The 14,197-nt window shown below is 41.5% G+C and overlaps 1 protein-coding gene across 1 annotated transcript in view; it reads right to left on the bottom strand.

Moving 5' to 3' along the window:
- The window catches only part of ptprfa (protein tyrosine phosphatase receptor type Fa), a gene marked incomplete in the record, with an annotated part of 146,376 nt that overhangs the window by 90,352 nt on the left and 41,827 nt on the right, over positions 1 to 14,197 (bottom strand). The window contains 2 exon segments of the mRNA XM_029707766.1: positions 695 to 888; positions 9,440 to 9,745. Coding sequence (XP_029563626.1) covers positions 695 to 888; positions 9,440 to 9,745 — 500 coding nt within the window.

Below are 14,197 nucleotides of genomic sequence, written 5' to 3'. Positions count from 1 at the left end.
ACAGCTTAAGTATTCATTTGGTTTGCAGTTAAAGTATTAGAAAGATTTCAAATACCATTTGAACCAAGGTCTGACTGGGACATTGTAGAGGGAGATGAAGGTGAGGGAGATTGGGATATACAGTACATTATGTGTGGTACTGAGTGAGTTGGTGTCATCCAGTAGTGGCAACAGACAGTACCCATGCCTCAGGTAGTATGTGTAGGACTGAGTGAGCTGAGTGGCAGTGGGACAGTACCCATGCCTCAGGTAGTATGTGTAGGACTGAGTGAGCTGAGTGGCAGTGGGACAGTACCCGTGCCTCAGGTAGTATGTGTAGGACTGAGTGAGCTGAGTGGCAGTGGGACAGTACCTGTGCCTCAGGTAGTATGTGTAGGACTGAGTGAGCTGAGTGGCAGTGGGACAGTACCTGTGCCTCAGGTAGTATGTGTAGGACTGAGTGAGCTGAGTGGCAGTGGGACAGTACCTGTGCCTCAGGTAGTATGTGTAGGACTGAGTGAGCTGAGTGGCAGTGGGACAGTACCTGTGCCTCAGGTAGTATGTGTAGGACTGAGTGAGCTGAGTGGCAGTGGGACAGTACCCGTGCCTCAGGTAGTATGTGTAGGACTGAGTGAGCTGAGTGGCAGTGGGACAGTACCCGTGCCTCAGGTAGTATGTGTAAGACTGAGCGAGCTGAGTGGCAGTGGGACAGTACCTGTGCCTCAGGTAGGGAGACATCCATGATGATGGGCTGGCCTCGTGGCTCTCCATTCTCCAGTCGCGAGTAGACCACCTGATACCCTCTGATCTGGCCATGCTGCTTCACCTGGAGGGGGGGCTTCCACGTCACCCTCAGGGCTGTGGAGTTCAGGACATCAGCCTCCACCTTCCTGGGAGGAGCTCCAGGCACTGGGGAGAGAGGGTAATAGGTAACAAAGTTTAGGTAACAATTGAGGTTAGGTAACAAGTTGAGCTTCAATTCTGACTGAGGGATACAGCTAGGCTTAAAACCTTACAGACAGGGTATGTGCCCAAATGGCATCCTCTTTTAGATGCACCCATAGAATCATGGAAGATGACCAACCAAGCCTGTTCCAAACGCAGTGCTCTATAGCTAGCTGGATCTCTATCAGAATGGCATCAAAGCTTCATCCGCAGCTGAGCTACTTTTGAAGGTTAGATCAATCAAAGTCTCTCATGTGGTCCCTTAGGGGGGGACGTTGACTGCTGGGTTGAGTGGCCAAACTTTATGCTTCATGGCAGAGGAAGAGCAGAGCTGCTATTGAAACAAGCTTATTACGAGCCCCTCCAGGATGCATGGTCAGCTACAAGGGGAAACTTTACATTAATCCAAATATGACTTCAATAAAAATGAGAGGATATAGCGTGGCTTGGTAATGATAGCCAATAGGAAGCAGAGGAGGTAGCGTGGCTTGGTAATGAATGATAGCCAATAAAATGCAGCAGAGAGTAAGAAGGAGAAGAAGGAAGTTAAGTGGTACAGGTTATAAAGGCCTGTATTAAGAGATCAATGTACAGATATAAGCAGATTGTTAGTGTAGTAGTCTACGCAACACAACACCACATAGCGGAGAGGGAAGGCTCAGTATCTGCCAGTCAGCACTATGCACAGCAGCTCTGCTAATTGAAACCATTTAACCTCATAATACATCTGCAAGCTTCCAGAATCCTGCAGAATCAGAAGAGGAAAAATCAATATGGCTGTTGTATTAACAGATAAACACAAAGCCCAGGTCTGCATTCCAAATCACACCCTATTCCCTATATAGTTCACTACTTGTCAAAAGTAGTCTACTATGTAGGCAATATAGTGCCATTTACAATGCATACCAGGCCTGTGTAAAATGGAAGAGGTACATAAGCAGAGAAGCCCAGCATGTATACACTCACATACTGTACACATGATGCTGTTGAAGTCTTTGAGGTTTGGTCTTCAAAGGTTTCAATCCAGAGAACTGCTGGGTTTAATTAGTACTTGCTGGTTTCAAACTGAACCAAAAGTGATGTCACAATGGACCCTATTGATGTCACAATGGACCCTATTGTTTTAAAACAACACAGACTATCATCTTTCAGTGTTGGGGATGTTAAAGATGGACTGGGCTGTTGGACTCAAACTGCGACCAGCAGCGATTGTCTTTCTTCCCTCCATCTCTCTCTCTGTATCGCATTCCTCATGTCTCCCTCCCTCTCCCTCTCTCCATCTCTCCATCTCTCAGCCTCTCCCTCCTTCTGCCCACCCACCCCACCCCTCTCTCTTTCGCCATTGCTCCCTGGCTGTCTGATTCTCATCAGAGAAAGAGCTCCCACTCCCTCCCATGGAGTCTCCATGGAAACCTTGTTGCAGAGATGGAGTGGGTTCATGCCAGGTTCTCTTGTTTCTAGAACGTACCCTCTACTCATGCCACTTGGCTGAAGTTGCTAATGCACTTTTTCCAGAATCCCACTGTGTGAAGGCAATCAAGCTCATATAATGTGCTTGTCAGCTCAGGGCAGTGGGAAAGCTATTCAGCTGGTCATTTAATAAAGATCTCAAAGAGAACTGAATGTATAGTCCTAGTCAGTTGGGGGGGGGGGGGGGGGGGGCTTAACCCAGTGTGGCAGAGGACATGGAACCCCTGGAGTTCCTCAAATAACCATTGCTTGTCAATGGTTCATATTTGCACCTTTGGTTAGTTGAGAGGTTCTTGCGGAAACCTTTAATGGTTCAATGTTGCAACGGGTTCCTGGAGGAACCCTGGAGTGGAGGCGTGGCTTAGTAGGGGTGTGACTTTAAGATATATCTTTTTTGGCCACCGTTAAGAGTAAAAGTCATTTCCGGTAATTTGTTCTGTTGTATTGTTATCACATGTTAAGGTTGAACACTGACATCTTAGTAGCTTCAATGAGGTTCACAGAGGTGTATGAGTTCTTCGAATTGGAATAGTTACCACTTAATTACTGTATGTAATCAGAAATGTTATGATTATTAATATTATATTCAAATATGTAATGTCCATAAATATTCAAGGAACATTTTACTTTGAGGAGTACAAACTTAACATGATGAAAAGGAATGACATTTACGCTAACAGGTGACCAAAAATAACTATCTGAAAGTCAAGCCTCCAAAAAGCCACAACTTCAATCTGATAGGCTGCCACCTCTACAATATATTATTAAGAAGGTTTAAAATGTAACCCCTCTCATCAGAAAAAGGTCACGGTTTGAACCTTTACACAGGGGTTCCTCGAAGACCCTTTTCAGAGGGGTTCCTTGAGGAACCTTTTTCAGCTGGTTTTTCCAGGCACCTTTACTTTTAAGAGTGTACAGACAAGGCAGACAGACAACTGCAGCTCCCAGCACACAACACAGCTGACATGAGAGACAGCCCAGCGTTATACTGTAAATACCTCACCATCAGGGATATACAGATGGATCTCAATAATTATAGGCTGACAGATTGGCTTAATTTTAGTTTATTAAAACAACTCAATTGTGAGCCAGAGGCTCAGCCTTCAAGGCCCAGTGCGCCCTAACCACAGTGTCAGAGCAAATTAGACTTCACTATGATTGGACAGGGAATCAGGCAGGCAGATATGTGGGTGCTGCTGTGCTGTGGCGGTGGGGGGATCATTGGTGATAGAGTGAGATCGAGGATGGAGAGACAGAGAGAGAGAGAGAGAGAGAGAGAGAGAGAAAGAGAGAGGGTAGAGGGAGAGAAGTGAGAGAGAGAGGGGAGAGAGAGGGGAGAGAGAGGGGACAGAGAGCGTGAATGGAGAGAGGGGAGAGAGAGAAAGTGGAGAGAGGGGGAGAAAGAAAAGGGAAAGAGAGAGGGAGGAGAGATAGAGAGAGAGGACACAGAGGGATACAGCAGAGGATGCTGCTGCACTGAGAAATGGACAGATGTTGGAAAAATGCAGTGGGTGTGTAGAAAAAACATTTAGCAGAGAGAGAGGGGGAGAAAGAGATGGAGAGAGTGAGAAAGAGGGAGACAGAGGGTGAGAGAGAGATCGAGATAATTAAGCAAGAGCAAGAGAGAGCAAGCGAGGGAGGGAGAAAGAGGGAGGGAAAAAGATGGGAGAGAGAGATGGAGGGAGAGGGGGTGAAAGAGAGAGAGAGAGGGATGGAGAAACAGGGAAAGAGATAGAGCGAGATAGAGAAGGAGAGAGAGAAAGGGATGAGAAACAGGGAGATGAGGAGAGAGGGAGCCAGAGAGAGAGGTGACACAGTCAAGGTTATTGGATGTGATTGAGTGGGAGAGGAACAGCGTGCTTAACTAAAAACAATGCTTTGCTTCTGTTTGTCTCTTGCGAAGGCATTATTGGCTGTTTCTAGTCTTTATATGAAAGCCCTAACTGCCCCGGTGAGACAAAGAAAAACAGAGAAGGGAAGTGAGAGAGAAAGAGAAAGAGAGAAAGAGAGAGAAAGAGAGAGAAAGATGGAGATAATAAAATAAAGAGAAGAAACTATATATGTCCATGTAGCTCTTTGACCAGATGTACTCTACGTAGATCTGGGAAAGAGCAGCTTCTCCCAGAGTGCAAAACAAATAAGAACGAATAGAAATATACTATAGCGAGAGTAGCCAAATAGCCATTACGATCCCTGAGACAGGTCTCATACTCGGAAAAATAGACGCAGACAATTCAAACACAACTAAGGCACCTGGGAATCAAATTAATCCAGACAATTAATCCAGACAATGGAAAAGCCTAACATAATTAAAACGGAAGGGAAAAAGAGGGAGGCAGGAAAGAGGGAAGGTGAGAAGAGAAGGAAAGAGGGGAAGAGAGGGATGCAGGAAGAGGTCAAGAGCACAGGCCATCTTCATTTGTTAGTTGTGGTCACCACAGACGGCTGGAGAAAAAAGCAGAAAAACTGTTTATCGGATGGAGAAAAAGAGGACATTAGGAAAAGCTCCGGTCCACACACTGTGCTGACGGACGAACAGCTAGAGAACGAAGAAACATGGTGTAGAGGACAAGAAGAGGGATGGGCTCTACAGCTCTGCACACTATGCTGCCATAGGTCTTAAGCCTCTCCTGGACTTATCCGCTGATACTTTGATTTTCTCCAGTGGCTCAGGAAAATAGCCTATTGCTCTCAAGGTTACGATGTGGTGGATTGAGTCTTGACAAAACAGATGGAACCCCTTGCAAGGATTTATTGTAATAGTGTCTTAAGACTTAGAGACCACAGGCGCTGGACCGTGCCGCTGTGACACTGTGAGGCGGTATACTCTGCATGCGTCCAAAATGACACCCTATTCCCTATTTAGTTAACTACTTTTGACCAGAGACCCAGAGGGAATAGGCTGCAATTTTAGGACGTCAGTTATAAACACACAGAGCATTCCATTTTATTAATGTCAGTAATAAACACAGCGTGCTCGTTTGTTGAGCTGACCATCGTTTTGTGCTAGCCTACCATGCACAGGCCATTTAGCCACTCTGCATGCCACAGCGCCTCAGACCAGACCTCAAAACTGTTATCTACAGTATGTGAGAAGATGGAGCCTGTCAGACTCAGGCTCCTCTCCAGACAACACAGACTGCCCAGCCCGCTGCCGGGTTAGAGAAATGACAGCATACTCAGAAACAGGACAAAAAGCAGAGACAGGCCGTTAGAAAGAGTACAGCAGCAGGAGGAAGTAGCATTAGAAGAGTAGTAGTAGTAGAAGAATCCCGGTGCAGGGTTAATGTCAGTAGTAGTAACAGTAATAGTAGTGGTAACAGTAGTAGTAGTAGTAGTAGTAGTAGTAGTAGTAGTAGTGGTAACAGTAGTAGTAGTAGTAGTAGTAGTAGTAGTAGTAGTAGTAGTAGTAGTAGTAGTAGTAGTAGTAGTAGTAGTAGTAGTAGTGGTAACAGTAGTAGTAGTAGTAGTAGTAGTAGTAGTAGTAGTGGTAACAGTAGTAGTAGTAGTAGTAGTAGTAGTAGTAGTAGTAGTAGTAGTAGTAGTGGTAACAGTAGTAGTAGTAGTAGTAGTAGTAGTAGTAGTAGTAGTAGTAGTAGTAGTAGTAGTGGTAACAGTAGTAGTAGTAGTAGTAGTAGTAGTAGTAGTAGTAGTAGTGGTAACAGTAGTAGTAGTAGAAGAATCCCGGTGCAGGGTTAGTGTCAGTAGTAGTAACAGTAGTAGCAGTAGTAGTAGTAGTAGTAGTAGTTGTAGTAGTAGAACAATCCCGGTGCAGGGTTAATGTCAGTAGTAGTAACAGTAGTAGTAGTGGTAACAGTAGTAGTAGTAGTAGTAGTAGTAGTAGTAGTGGTAACAGTAGTAGTAGTAGTAGTAGTAGTAGTAGTAGTAGTAGTAGTAGTAGTAGTAGTAGTAGTAGTAGTAGTGGTAACAGTAGTAGTAGTAGTAGTAGTAGTAGTAGTAGTAGTGGTAACAGTAGTAGTAGTAGTAGTAGTAGTAGTAGTAGTAGTAGTAGTAGTGGTAACAGTAGTAGTAGTAGTAGTAGTAGTAGTAGTAGTAGTAGTAGTAGTAGTGGTAACAGTAGTAGTAGTAGTAGTAGTAGTAGTAGTAGTAGTAGTAGTGGTAACAGTAGTAGTAGTAGAAGAATCCCGGTGCAGGGTTAGTGTCAGTAGTAGTAACAGTAGTAGCAGTAGTAGTAGTAGTAGTAGTAGTAGTAGTAGTAGTAGAACAATCCCGGTGCAGGGTTAGTGTCAGTAGTAGTAACAGTAGTAGCAGTAGTAGTAGTAGTAGTAGTAGTAGTAGTAGTAGTAGAAGAATCCCGGTGCAGGGTTAGTGTCAGTAGTGGTAACAGTAGTGTCAGTAGTGGTAACAGTAGTGTCAGTAGTGGCAACAGTAGTAGTAGTAGTAGTAGTAGTAGTAGTAGTAGTAGTAGTAGTAGTAGTAGTAGAAGAATCCCGGTGCAGGGTTAGTGTCAGTAGTGGTAACAGTAGTGTCAGTAGTGCTAACAGTAGTAGTAGTAGTAGTAGTAGTAGTAGTAGTAGTAGTGGTAACAGTAGTAGTAGTAGTAGTAGTAGTAGTAGTAGTAGTGGTAACAGTAGTAGTAGTAGTAGTAGTAGTAGTAGTAGTAGTAGTAGTAGTAGTAGTAGTAGTAGTGGTAACAGTAGTAGTAGTAGTAGTAGTAGTAGTAGTAGTAGTAGTAGTAGTAGTAGTAGTAGTAGTGGTAACAGTAGTAGTAGTAGTAGTAGTAGTAGTAGTAGTAGTAGTAGTGGTAACAGTAGTAGTAGTAGAAGAATCCCGGTGCAGGGTTAGTGTCAGTAGTAGTAACAGTAGTAGCAGTAGTAGTAGTAGTAGTAGTAGTAGTAGTAGTAGTAGAACAATCCCGGTGCAGGGTTAGTGTCAGTAGTAGTAACAGTAGTAGCAGTAGTAGTAGTAGTAGTAGTAGTAGTAGAAGAATCCCGGTGCAGGGTTAGTGTCAGTAGTGGTAACAGTAGTGTCAGTAGTGGCAACAGTAGTAGTAGTAGTAGTAGTAGTAGTAGTAGTAGTAGTAGTAGTAGTAGTAGTAGTAGAAGAATCCCGGTGCAGGGTTAGTGTCAGTAGTGGTAACAGTAGTGTCAGTAGTGCTAACAGTAGTAGTAGTAGTAGTAGTAGTAGTAGTAGTAGAACAATCCCGGTGCAGGGTTAGTGTCAGTAGTAGTAACAGTAGTAGTAGTGGTAACAGTAGTAGTAGTAGTAGTAGTAGTAGTAGTAGTAGTAGTAGTAGAAGAATCCCGGTGCAGGGTTAGTGTCAGTAGTGGTAACAGTAGTGTCAGTAGTGGTAACAGTAGTAGTAGTAGTAGTAATAGTAGTAGTAGTAGTAGTAGTAGAAGAATCCCAGTGCAGGGTTAGTGTCAGTAGTGGTAACAGTAGTGTCAGTAGTGGTAACAGTAGTAGTAGTAGTAGTAGTAGTAGTAGAAGAATCCCGGTGCAGGGTTAGTGTCAGTAGTGTGGCCAGAGAAAGAGGGCCTTGCCTGGCCAGAGAGAGGTAGAGATAGGCTGTTGGGGAAAGTAGTAGTAAAGGCTAGGAGTTGAAAGCAGTAGCGTCAGTAGTAACAGTAGTAGTAACAGTAGTGTCAGTAGTGGTAACAGTAGTAGTAACAGTAGAAGTAGCATTAGTAGTAGTAGTAGTAGTAGTAGGAGTAGTAGTAGTAACAGTAGTAGTAACATTAGTGGCAGTAGCGGTAACAGTAGTAGTAACAGTAGAAGTAGCAGTAGAAGTAGTAGTAGTGGTAACAGTAGTAGTAACAGTAGAAGTAGCAGTAGAAGTAGTGGTAACAGTAGTAGTAACAGTAGAAGTAGCATTAGTAGTAGTAGTAGTAGTAGTAGGAGTAGTAGTAGTAACAGTAGTAGTAACATTAGTGGCAGTAGCGGTAACAGTAGTAGTAACAGTAGAAGTAGCAGTAGAAGTAGTAGTAGTGGTAACAGTAGTAGTAACAGTAGAAGTAGCAGTAGAAGTAGTGGTAACAGTAGTAGTAACAGTAGTGTCAGTAGTAGTAACAGTAGTGGCTGTAGTGGTAACAGTAGTAGTAACACTAGTAGCAGTAGCAGTAACAGTAGTAGTAACAGTAGAAGTAGCAGTAGAAGTAGTAACAGTAGTAGTAACAGTAGTAGCAACAGTAGTGGCAGTATTGGTAACAGTCATAGTAACAGTAGTGGAAGTAGTGGTAACAGTAGTAGTAACAGTAGTAGTAACAGGATAAGTAGCAGTAGCAGTAGTAGTAACAGTAGTAGTAACAGTAGTGGCAGTAGTGGTAACAGTAGTAGTAACAGTAGTAGTAACAGTAGTGGCAGTAGTGGTAACAGTAGCAGTAGCAGTAGTAGTAACAGTAGTAGTAACAGTAGTGGCAGTAGTGGTAACAGTAGTAGTAACAGTAGTAGTAACAGTAGAAGTAGCAGTAGTAGAAACAGTAGTAGTAACAGTAGTGTCAGTAGTGGTAACAGCAGTAGTAACAGTAAAAGTAGCAGTAGTAACAGTAGTAGTAACAGTAGTGGCAGTAGTGGTAACAGTAGTAGTAACCGTAGAAGTAGCAGTAGTAGTAGTAGTAACAGTAGGTGTAACAGTAGAGGTAGCAGTAGTAGCAGTAGTAACAGTAGTAGTAACAGTAGTGGCAGCAGTGGTAACAGCAGTAGTAACAGTAGAAGTAGCAATTGTAGTAGTAGTAGTAGTAGTAACAGTAGCAGTAACAGTAGTAGTAACAGTAGCAGTAACAGAAGTAGTAACAGTAGTGGCAGTAGTAGTAGTAGTAGCAGTAGGATAAGAGCGTCTGCTGCTAAATGACTCAAATGTAAATGTAATAACAGTAGCAGGGCTGGTTTAGTGCTAGGAAAGTAGTCTCCTGCCTGACCACAGCAGAGAGGCCAAACAGAGGCAGAGACAGGCCAGGGGACAGCAGCAGCAGCAGTAGTAGTAGTAGTATTAGCAGTAGTAGAGACCCAGGACCAAGCTGGATTAGTGCCAGAAGTGCTTCCCCAGGGAAGGAAGCCCCAGTCTGGGGCCCAACAATGGACGTACCATCCTCCTTGGTCCTGATCCTGACCGCGGGGCTCTCTGGGCCTGGGCCTACGTCCGTGTGAGCCCTGACCCACACCTGGTACTCAGTCCACTTCTCCAGGCCCTCCAGGATGTAACTAGAAAAATCTGCCCTGATGCCCGAAACCTTGTGGCGCTCCAGGTCCTCACCGGTGGCGGCCTGGTAGGCCAGAGAGTAGCGGACGATGTCCCCATGGCGGCTGGCTGCAGGGGGTGCCACCCAACTCACCTTGATGCTGGTGGAGCTGAGGCTCAGAAGGTGTACCTCCTGGGGCGGGGCTGAGGGGGCTGGAGGAAAGGGGGGGACACATGGAGGTGGTTGGGGGGTCAAGCAGGAGGGATGGGAGAGGGATGGAACACGATTGCATCCCAAATACCACCCTATTCCCTCTATAGCACACTACTTTTGACAGTGCACTACTGTATAGGGAATAGTGTGCCATTTTGGATGAACTACAGGCCTTCTGGACTGGGAGGAAGAGCTCCATATACTGTAGTCTGTAACTCCGTACCAATGTGCTTTAGAGTAATCATGTGTGGAAGGCAGTCTGAAATTTGTTTCTAAATGAGCTATAGTAGGCGTGTAGTTTCTAAATGAGCTATAGTGGGTGTGTAGGTGTATAGTTTCTAAATGAGCTATAGTAGATGTGTAGTTTCTAAATGAGCTATAGTAGGTGTGTTGTTTCTAAATGAGCTATAGTGGGTGTGTAGTTTCTAAATGAGCTATAGTAGGTGTGTTGTTTCTAAATGAGCTATAGTAGGTGTGTTGTTTCTAAATGAGCTATAGTGGGTGTGTAGTTTCTAAATGAGCTATAGTAGGTGTGTTGTTTCTAAATGAGCTATAGTGGGTGTGTAGTTTCTAAATGAGCTATAGTAGGTGTGTTGTTTCTAAATGAGCTATAGTAGGTGTATAGTTTCTAAATGAGCTATAGTAGGTGTATAGTTTCTAAATGAGCTATAGTAGGTGTGTAGTTTCTAAATGAGCTATAGTAGGTGTGTTGTTTCTAAATGAGCTATAGTAGGTGTGTAGTTTCTAAATGAGCTATAGTAGGTGTATAGTTTCTAAATGAGCTATAGTAGGTGTGTAGTTTCTAAATGAGCTATAGTAGGTGTGTAGTTTCTAAATGAGCTATAGTAGGTGTGTAGTTTCTAAATGAGCTATAGTGGGTGTGTAGGTGTATAGTTTCTAAATGAGCTATAGTAGATGTGTAGTTTCTAAATGAGCTATAGTAGGTGTGTTGTTTCTAAATGAGCTATAGTGGGTGTGTAGTTTCTAAATGAGCTATAGTAGGTGTGTTGTTTCTAAATGAGCTATAGTAGGTGTATAGTTTCTAAATGAGCTATAGTAGGTGTATAGTTTCTAAATGAGCTATAGTAGGTGTGTTGTTTCTAAATGAGCTATAGTGGGTGTGTAGTTTCTAAATGAGCTATAGTAGGTGTGTTGTTTCTAAATGAGCTATAGTAGGTGTATAGTTTCTAAATGAGCTATAGTAGGTGTGTAGTTTCTAAATGAGCTATAGTAGGTATGTAGTTTCTAAATGAGATATAGTAGGTGTGTAGTTTCTAAATGAGCTATAGTGGGTGTGTAGTTTCTAAATGAGCAATAGTAGGTGTGTAGTTTCTAAATGAGCTATAGTAGGTGTGTAGGTGTGTAGTTTCTAAATGAGCTATAGTAGGTGTGTAGTTTCTAAATGAGCTATAGTAGGTGTGTAGTTTCTAAATGAGCTGTAGTAAGTGTATAGTTTCTAAATGAGCTATAGTAGATGTGTAGTTTCTAAATGAGCTATAGTAGGGATGTTGTTTCTAAATGAGCTATAGTAGGTGTGTAGTTTCTAAATGAGCTATAGTAGGTGTGTAGTTTCTAAATGAGCTATAGTAGAAGTATAGTTTCTAAATGAGCTATAGTAGGTGTGTAGTTTCTAAATGAGCTACAGTAGGTGTGTAGTTTCTAAATGAGCTATAGTAGGTGTGTAGTTTCTAAATGAGCTATAGTAGGTGTATAGTTTCTAAATGAGATATAGCAGGTGTGTAGTTTCTAAATGAGCTATAGTGGGTGTGTAGTTTCTAAATGAGCAATAGTAGTTGTGTAGTTTCTAAATGACCTATAGTAGGTGTGTAGGTGTGTAGTTTCTAAATCAGCTAAAGTAGGTGTATAGTTTCTAAATGAGCTATAACAGGTGTGTAGGTGTGTAGTTTCTAAATGAGCTATAGTAGGTGTATAGTTTCTAAATGAGCTATAGTAGGTGTGTAGTTTCTAAATGAGCTATAGTAGGTGTGTAGTTTCTAAATGAGCTATAGTAGGTGTATAGTTTCTAAATGAGCTATAGTAGGTGTGTAGTTTCTAAATGAGCTATAGTAGGTGTGTAGTTTCTAAAAAAGCTATAGTGGGTGTGTAGTTTCTAAATGAGCTATAGTAGGTGTGTAGTTTCTAAATGCGCTATAGTAGGTGTGTAGTTTCTAAATGAGCTATAGTAGGTGTGAAGTTTCTAAATGAGCTATAGCAGGTGTGTAGTTTCTAAATGAGTTATAGTAGGTGTGTAGTTTCTAAATGAGCTATAGTAGGTGTATAGTTTCTAAATTAGCTATAGTAGGTGTGTAGGTGTGTAGTTTCTAAATGAGCTATAGCAGGTGTGTAGTTTCTAAATGAGCTATAGTAGGTGTGTAGTTTCTAAATGAGCTATAGTAGGTGTGTCGTTTCTAAATGAGCTATAGTAGGTGTATAGTTTCTAAATGAGCTATAGTAGGTGTGTAGGTGTATTGTTTCTAAATGAGCTATAGTAGATGTATAGTTTCTAAATGAGCTATAGTAGATGTGTAGTTTCTAAATGAGCTATAGTAGGGATGTTGTTTCTAAATGAGCTATAGTAGGTGTGTAGTTTCTAAATGAGCTATAGTAGGTGTGTAGTTTCTAAATGAGCTATAGTAGGTGTATAGTTTCTAAATGAGCTATAGCAGGTGTGTAGGTGTGTAGTTTCTAAATGAGCTATAGTAGGTGTGTAGTTTCTAAATGAGCTATAGTAGGTGTATAGTTTCTAAATGCGCTATAGTAGGTGTGTAGTTTCTAAATGAGCTATTGTAGGTTTGAAGTTTCTAAATGAGCTATAGCAGGTGTGTAGGTGTGTAGTTTCTAAATGAGCTATAGTAGGTGTGTAGTTTCTAAATGAGCTATAGTAGGTGTGTAGTTTCTAAATGAGCTGTAGTAAGTGTATAGTTTCTAAATGAGCTATAGTAGATGTGTAGTTTCTAAATGAGCTATAGTAGGGATGTTGTTTCTAAATGAGCTATAGTAGGTGTGTAGTTTCTAAATGAGCTATAGTAGGTGTGTAGTTTCTAAATGAGCTATAGTAGAAGTATAGTTTCTAAATGAGCTATAGTAGGTGTGTAGGTGTGCAGTTTCTAAATGAGCTACAGTAGGTGTGTAGTTTCTAAATGAGCTATAGTAGGTGTGTAGTTTCTAAATGAGCTATAGTAGGTGTATAGTTTCTAAATGAGATATAGCAGGTGTGTAGTTTCTAAATGAGCTATAGTGGGTCTGTAGTTTCTAAATGAGCAATAGTAGTTGTGTAGTATCTAAATGACCTATAGTAGGTGTGTAGGTGTGTAGTTTCTAAATCAGCTATAGTAGGTGTATAGTTTCTAAATGAGCTATAATAGGTGTGTAGGTGTGTAGTTTCTAAATGAGCTATAGTAGGTGTATAGTTTCTAAATGAGCTATAGTAGGTGTGTAGTTTCTAAATGAGTTATAGTAGGTGTGTAGTTTCTAAATGAGCTATAGTAGATGTGTAGTTTCTAAATGAGCTATAGTAGGTGTGTTGTTTCTAAATGAGCTATAGTGGGTGTGTAGTTTCTAAATGAGCTATAGTAGGTGTGTTGTTTCTAAATGAGCTATAGTAGGTGTATAGTTTCTAAATGAGCTATAGTAGGTGTATAGTTTCTAAATGAGCTATAGTAGGTGTGTTGTTTCTAAATGAGCTATAGTGGGTGTGTAGTTTCTAAATGAGCTATAGTAGGTGTGTTGTTTCTAAATGAGCTATAGTAGGTGTATAGTTTCTAAATGAGCTATAGTAGGTGTGTAGTTTCTAAATGAGCTATAGTAGGTATGTAGTTTCTAAATGAGATATAGTAGGTGTGTAGTTTCTAAATGAGCTATAGTGGGTGTGTAGTTTCTAAATGAGCAATAGTAGGTGTGTAGTTTCTAAATGAGCTATAGTAGGTGTGTAGGTGTGTAGTTTCTAAATGAGCTATAGTAGGTGTGTAGTTTCTAAATGAGCTATAGTAGGTGTGTAGTTTCTAAATGAGCTGTAGTAAGTGTATAGTTTCTAAATGAGCTATAGTAGATGTGTAGTTTCTAAATGAGCTATAGTAGGGATGTTGTTTCTAAATGAGCTATAGTAGGTGTGTAGTTTCTAAATGAGCTATAGTAGGTGTGTAGTTTCTAAATGAGCTATAGTAGAAGTATAGTTTCTAAATGAGCTATAGTAGGTGTGTAGTTTCTAAATGAGCTACAGTAGGTGTGTAGTTTCTAAATGAGCTATAGTAGGTGTGTAGTTTCTAAATGAGCTATAGTAGGTGTATAGTTTCTAAATGAGATATAGCAGGTGTGTAGTTTCTAAATGAGCTATAGTGGGTGTGTAGTTTCTAAATGAGCAATAGTAGTTGTGTAGTTTCTAAATGACCTATAGTAGGTGTGTAGGTGTGTAGTTTCTAAATCAGCTAAAGTAGGTGTATAGTTTCTAAATG

The sequence above is a fragment of the Salmo trutta genome, chromosome 22 (assembly GCF_901001165.1).
Source record: "Salmo trutta chromosome 22, fSalTru1.1, whole genome shotgun sequence".
NCBI classification, from domain to species: domain Eukaryota; kingdom Metazoa; phylum Chordata; class Actinopteri; order Salmoniformes; family Salmonidae; genus Salmo; species Salmo trutta.
This window is presented reverse-complemented; position numbering and strand designations above follow the sequence as displayed.